This window comes from Sinocyclocheilus anshuiensis, unplaced genomic scaffold (genome assembly GCF_001515605.1).
Source record: "Sinocyclocheilus anshuiensis isolate Anshui unplaced genomic scaffold, SAMN03320099.WGS_v1.1 scaffold784, whole genome shotgun sequence".
Lineage (NCBI taxonomy): Eukaryota > Metazoa > Chordata > Actinopteri > Cypriniformes > Cyprinidae > Sinocyclocheilus > Sinocyclocheilus anshuiensis.
The window spans coordinates 1,624,650-1,630,962 of record NW_015554160.1 but is presented as its reverse complement, the minus strand read 5'-3'; the positions used below and the strand labels follow the sequence as shown (position 1 = coordinate 1,630,962).

General features: G+C 36.2%; 1 protein-coding gene across 3 annotated transcripts in view; it reads right to left on the bottom strand.

Annotated features, from left to right (window-relative positions):
- Positions 1-6,313, bottom strand: part of map4k3b (mitogen-activated protein kinase kinase kinase kinase 3b) — a 19,577-nt gene that overhangs the window by 10,792 nt on the left and 2,472 nt on the right. For all 3 annotated transcript variants that reach the window (XM_016463650.1, XM_016463652.1, XM_016463651.1), the window contains exons 2-15: positions 5,343-5,400; positions 4,993-5,083; positions 4,201-4,265; positions 4,048-4,103; positions 3,874-3,921; positions 3,591-3,633; positions 3,433-3,505; positions 3,218-3,349; positions 2,381-2,443; positions 1,418-1,499; positions 1,203-1,319; positions 741-819; positions 568-626; positions 443-483 (exon numbers count right to left, since the gene is read on the bottom strand). In XM_016463650.1, the coding sequence (XP_016319136.1) occupies positions 443-483; positions 568-626; positions 741-819; positions 1,203-1,319; positions 1,418-1,499; positions 2,381-2,443; positions 3,218-3,349; positions 3,433-3,505; positions 3,591-3,633; positions 3,874-3,921; positions 4,048-4,103; positions 4,201-4,265; positions 4,993-5,083; positions 5,343-5,400 (1,007 nt within the window). The remainder of the gene's footprint in view (positions 1-442; positions 484-567; positions 627-740; positions 820-1,202; positions 1,320-1,417; positions 1,500-2,380; positions 2,444-3,217; positions 3,350-3,432; positions 3,506-3,590; positions 3,634-3,873; positions 3,922-4,047; positions 4,104-4,200; positions 4,266-4,992; positions 5,084-5,342; positions 5,401-6,313) is intronic.

The following is a 6,313-nucleotide window of genomic DNA, read 5'->3' as shown; positions in this document are numbered from 1 at the left end:
TATATACACACACACACGTTAACGCGGGTGATTCATTTTTCCAGTTTAACGGCGGTAAAAATATTTAACACAGTTAACGCAGGGCCGGAGCTAGGGATGGCCACCCCACTCATAACTGCTGCCTCTTTTTTTTCTTGACAAGAATTGAGTTTATTTAGACGCAGAATATCTTTACGACCACATCAAACAGGAGACTTTTCAAACGCGTACTCCACCTCGCCTCAGCACCAGGCGCTAGGAGTCAAACGAGCACGGAAATGGTACAGGTGACGAGGAGCATCAGTAGAATTTGTTATTTTAAACTAGGAATGGATTCAGAGAGATAACTAATGACCTATTCGTATATCAGCTAACTAGTTGATTAATGAGGTCAAGACTTTTCCTTATTCATTCATTCCTTAGTTTGATAAACTTACAAGTAAAGCATAACACACACACTCACTTGTTATTTCCCAGAATGCTTTGGGGCTCTAATGGTAGATCCTACATGAATCAAAAAGGCAGTCAGACAAGTCATCCAAACAAACACACTAAACCACAATAAATCAATGGCATAATGTCACAAACCATCTCATGATGCGGTTCGGTTTCTTTTCTCAGAGGCGGGTCGAACTTCACCTTATCAACTAGGAGAGGGACACACACAGACTTCAGATTTCTCTCTGTGCTTTTAAGTAGGCTGAGAATTCTTGTGCTTATTTCGGTTCAGTGAGTCAAAGACTAATTGAGACATGACTTACAGTTAATCTCAGACAGAGTCTTTCCATCTCGTGAGCTCCTGCTAGTTGAGCGGATTCGATGCGGAACAGACACGGGAGACTGCAAACACAGAGACCACAAGTAAAGTTTTTAAACTTGAAAGCTAAAACGGCTTAGTAACATACAGTACATACATACATTTTCTGAATATCTCTTACAAGTCCCTAATCTTTCCTCAAGACAACACTGCAGGCCACTGCCGTTATGTGTTAAAACCAATAAACTCTCATGCATTCACATACACACACAATCGCATATGCACACTGCAGCATGGGTAACCGGACACACTTGTACCTGGCAGCTGGCAGAGCCAACTGTCTGCCCTCTCTTAGGATCTACATCTAAAGAAACAACCAATTAGAGATCAGTGCTTCAGTGTAAAGCCCTAACATGGTTTTCCCACTGGTTAAAAGGTAAAGAAAGAGTCAGATATATAACATCACCTCTGGGTCAATGTCATCCTCCTCTGCATCACTGTGTGTGCTGTGGTCAGGGTTGTTGGCTTTGTCCAGTAGCTCAATGGCAAGAGTCCGGCTAAGCGGTTGGGTAACGAATGGGTGCTGCAAAAAGAGAGAAGTGATGCAATGAAAAATTACTGATTGATGGTGGATAACTGGAGCCAATCATAAATGTTCTCTAAAGGGAGGGTGGATCTTACCTGCAGTAATCTGTCAGCCGTTGGTCTCTTCTTGGGATTTTTGGTCAAAGCCATTTTCACAAAGTGGTGGAAATTATTTGTCCTTCATTAGCCAAAACAAATGAGTGTGTTTTTCAATCATAAAGTGATATTCTTGGAAATATTCTTTACCACAAAAAAAAAAAAAGTAACTAAAACTTAAAATAAAAACTAAATTTGCAGTTATAATTACAAGCCTTACAATTGAAATTGGGAGGTTTTGAAATGTGATCAATTATGTGAATTAGTAAAAACCTATTTATATTTTAAGCTATAAATCATCATTTTTAAGTGGGAATACTTTTGTAGGTGAATGCCCTTCCTGTTATGAGTTTTATTTATATTTTATATTTTTATTTTATTTATTTATATTTTGTGGTAACTGACATTTTTCACAGATTCTATCAATAGAGCTTAAGCTGCATTGAACCCATACCACTCCTTTAATATACACAACCATTTAAAAGTTTAGGGTCAGTAGTTTTTTTTTAAAGAAATTAATACTTTTATTCAGCAAGGAGGCATTACATTGATCAGTGACAAAGACATTTATAATGTTAAAAAAAGATTTCTATTTCAAATGATGTTGCACTTTCTATTCACAAAATAATCCTGAAAAAATGCATCACTTACAGCAACTGTTTTCAGCATTAATAATGATAAGAAATGTTTCTTGAACACCAAATCAGCATATTAGAATTTCTGAAGGATCATGTGACACTAAAGACTGGAGTAATGGCTGCTGAAACTTCAGCTTTGCCATCAGAGGAATAAATTGTATTTTAAAATATATTATAATTTTAAATTTGAATAACATTGCACAATATTACTGTTTTTACTGTATGTTTGAATAAATAAATGCACCCTTGGTATATGTAAGAGACCTCTTTAAAAACACTTTTGAATAAACTGCACTTTAAATTGTATACATTTACAAATACGTACCACTTTACTTTGTCTTTCAGCTTAGGTGGTTGGAAACTGCTCTTGGTCATTAAGAAAAGTGCTCTAAGAAGGGGAAACACAGCAGAATGGACAAAATCATTTTTTTGAAAAGCAGGAGAAAGCTACAGTGTAAACATACTGAAGGTGTCCTGTGTGACATGTATTATTTACAAAATTAATTCATTTACATGTGCAGCAACAAACTACTCATGATGCAGCACAGTGACATTAAAGGGTTAGTTCACCCAAAAATGAAAATTAGCCCACAAGCGGCCATCTATAAAAAAAATGTCTCACACGGCTCCGGGGGGTGAACAAAGGCTTTCTGTAGCGAATCTATGTGTTTTTGTAAGAAAAATATCCATATTCAAAACGTAATAATCACTTTAATCTAGCTTTGCGCTCACTGTTGTAAACGGAAGCAGCTCCGGGCGGATGACGTATGAATTCAGCGTTGTGCATGCATTGCTCAGAAGTGACAAACGCGGAAGTGCAGCGGAGAGATCAAAACAAAACAACGGTCACTTATTAGAAGTACAAAACGAGGATTCGCTACAGGAGGCCTTTGTTCACCCCCCGGAGCTGTGTGAGACACTTTTTTTTATGGATGGGCGCTTTTTATTTAACTTCTTTTGGACTGATGCATGCAACACCCGCTGAGTGGCATTAAACAGCTTGAAAGATCAAAGACAATTTTTAATTTAACTCCGACTGGATTCGTCTGAAAGAAGAAAGTCATATACACCTAGGATGACTTGAGGGTGAGTAATTTGTGGGCTAATTTTCATTTTTGGGTGAACTAACCCTTTAAGTCAGTACAAGGCACAGGACACACACCTCATGGGGTGCAAGTCGAACATTGGCGGCTCTAACTCTGCCAGCTCAATAGCTGTGATGCCCACGGCCCAAATATCACACAGCTGATTGTATCCACCTTTCCGTTCAACTGCTGCCACCTCAGGTGCCATCCTGCAGAGAAAGACAGCCCAATGACTAGAATCAAACTATTAAAACAATCCTTCCACACAAGAGACAAAGGAGGACTGACATACCAATATGGAGTTCCAATGAAGGACTTTCTTTTTGCTAAAGTGGCTGATATCTGAGCTGAAACACCAAAATCAGCTGGAAAGAGACAAACAGCAGGTGTGAGAGTGGAATTCTTATTAAATGCAAGCTCCCAAGGTGTTCACACAAAGTGTTTTCATACCTAGCTTAACGTAGCCATTGTCCGTCAACAGTATATTTGCACCCTATAAAGCAAGAGAAGAGCCACAGTGAGCAACTGTGAAAGATAACAACAAATTACAACGTCTTTGAAACAATCCTGGTCTCAAGAATAGCATTTTCCAAAAGAAAAATAAAACACTTAATCTATGTCAGACTTTTGCATAATATCTGTCAAGTGGGACATGAGTGCTAATTATGTCAACACTGTGTGGAATGGCCTCCTTCAAGTGAGATTTAATTGTGTTTTGACGTCCAGTCTGTACCTTTATATCTCGGTGGATCTTGCCTTTGTTATGGAGATAGTAAACACCCTGAAATGAACACCAAAACCCATATTACCACTTGAATCTATTTAAACTGTCACATATCAGTATTTTTAAATTATTAGTAACATTAGTAAATGTGTATGTAACATTAGTAAATGTGTATGTATATACCTGCAGGGTCTCCCGACATACATACGCAATTTGGGATTCTGACAACGGCCCAGTAACTGTTAGAGATAGATTTACAAGTATATGAGAGATACTGCTGAACAGCTCAACATGATAAATGCATTATAAACTCCTGTTTTTGGTGACAATAGTTACCATGGTAAATATCCTGGAGTGAGCCTCCACCACAGTATTCCATGCTGATCCATAATTTATCTCTCCTGAAACAGGGATATTAAGACATCAATTATCAAGTCTTGTCAGACCAATTCTGGCCACAACAGCTTAAGCGGTGCTTGTATAAATTGGGTTGTGGCGTGTACTTCAACAGGTAGCAAAAAATATCAACAAAGCTGAAAAGAGAGAAATCATATATTCAAAAGTTTGGGGTCAGTAAGATATTTAAATATTTTTTGAAAGAAATTTCTTATGTTTGTCAAGGCTGCATTTATTTGATTGAAAATACAGCAAAACAGTAATCGTGTGAACTATTATTGCAATTTAAAATTACTGTTTTCTACTTTTCCATTTTATATTTTAAAATGTAATTTATTTCTGTGAAGGCAAAGCTGAATTTTCAGCAGCCATTACTCTAGTCCTCAGAGTCACATGATGCTTCAGAAATCATTCTAATATTTAATGCTCAAGTAACATTTTTTTTTTATTATTATCAATGTTGAAAACAGTTATTGCCTAATACTTCAGTGGAAATCCATTTTCAGGATTCTTTGATGAATATAAAGATCAAAAGCACAGCATTTTTGTTTAAATAGAAATCTTTTGTAAGATTATAAAATCTTTGCTGTGATTCCAAATTTTTGAACGGTGATGTGGTGTTAAAAAAAACAGCTGAAATGTACAACCAAAAGCTTGTACTACATTATAAAATGTATAAAACCTATTAAATAAAGCCAGAGCCGGTGTTTGACTGCATGTGTGTAAATGTACCTGAGGTAACTGCCAAAATATGCAACAATGTTTGAGTGTTTACAATCTTTCATCATAATAATCTCCTGCTGCACCACGTCAAAGTCCTCTCCTGCAAAAATAAAAATAAACATTTCATAAAGAAATATGTCAAGTGCAAACAGACCCAAACGTGTAAACTGTGATTCTGCACTAAAAGGTGTGTGAGCATGCTGTCTGTATTTAAAATGCACGCACAGTCAGACCATTACAATGCATGAACACACCACAGCTGTAATATTTAACTATTCAAGTATAGATTGACAGTGATAGGGCACTATCTAGAGGTAGTTAAGCAGCACAGTGTGTGCAGCAGCATTAGGATGGCTCACCTGGCTCTAGTTTGATGACTTTGATAGCAGCCAGTTCTCCAGTGTTGACATTACGAGCCTGGAAATGGAAAGCATAAGAGTTGTGAGTCCATAAGCGCAAAAATTGTGCAATAACATGATTATACTTGTTATATATATCTGACTCACAATAAAGATGGATCTGCTCCAGCAACTCATTAAAGCTAAGAGACATCAAACAGGTTTACAAAACATTTCCCTTATCTAGCACTGTTTGGACATACAGACAGTCTCACCCTAAATGAACACCACTAGTTGGTTAATATTGACTGCAAAAACAAAAAGCAATGTTGTTTAGACTCTTTGGAAAATTTAACCCATGTGACATACATACAGTTGTCTATGCACATTAAGCTGGTATTTGGAGAAAGTATTTTAACTACTGGTTGATCAATGTGGACTAATGCTTCAAATATCTACTGATCCAGTGGCTGACATACAAAATAAAATTTAAAGACAGCAAATCAGATTGTTTAAATGAAATGAACACTTATTTTAGAAAATGTTGACTGACTCAAAGAACATAGAACAGAAATAGTTCAATATACAATGATATGTCTGTCACAGACTAGTAGAAAGATAAGAAAGATGGCCAAATGGCCAAGGATATCACCTGATGCCCAAATATATTTCCAGATTACCACCTGATCGATATATCTATCAATTTTAATTAAAAAAAATGAATTAACATACAGCACCTTCTAATTACACATTATATGTCTGTTATATGCATATACATGCACTACTGTTGAAATGTTTGTAAAATTAAAGATCAGAAAGATTTTCCTTTTATTTTTTTCCTTTAAATATCTTTTATATTAAGATATTAATACTTTTATTCAGCAAGTATGCATTAAATTAATGAAAAGTGACAGTAATATAATTTTACAAACTATTTTCATTTCAAATAAATTAGGGCTGCACGATAAATCGCATGCGATATTTAACGCGCA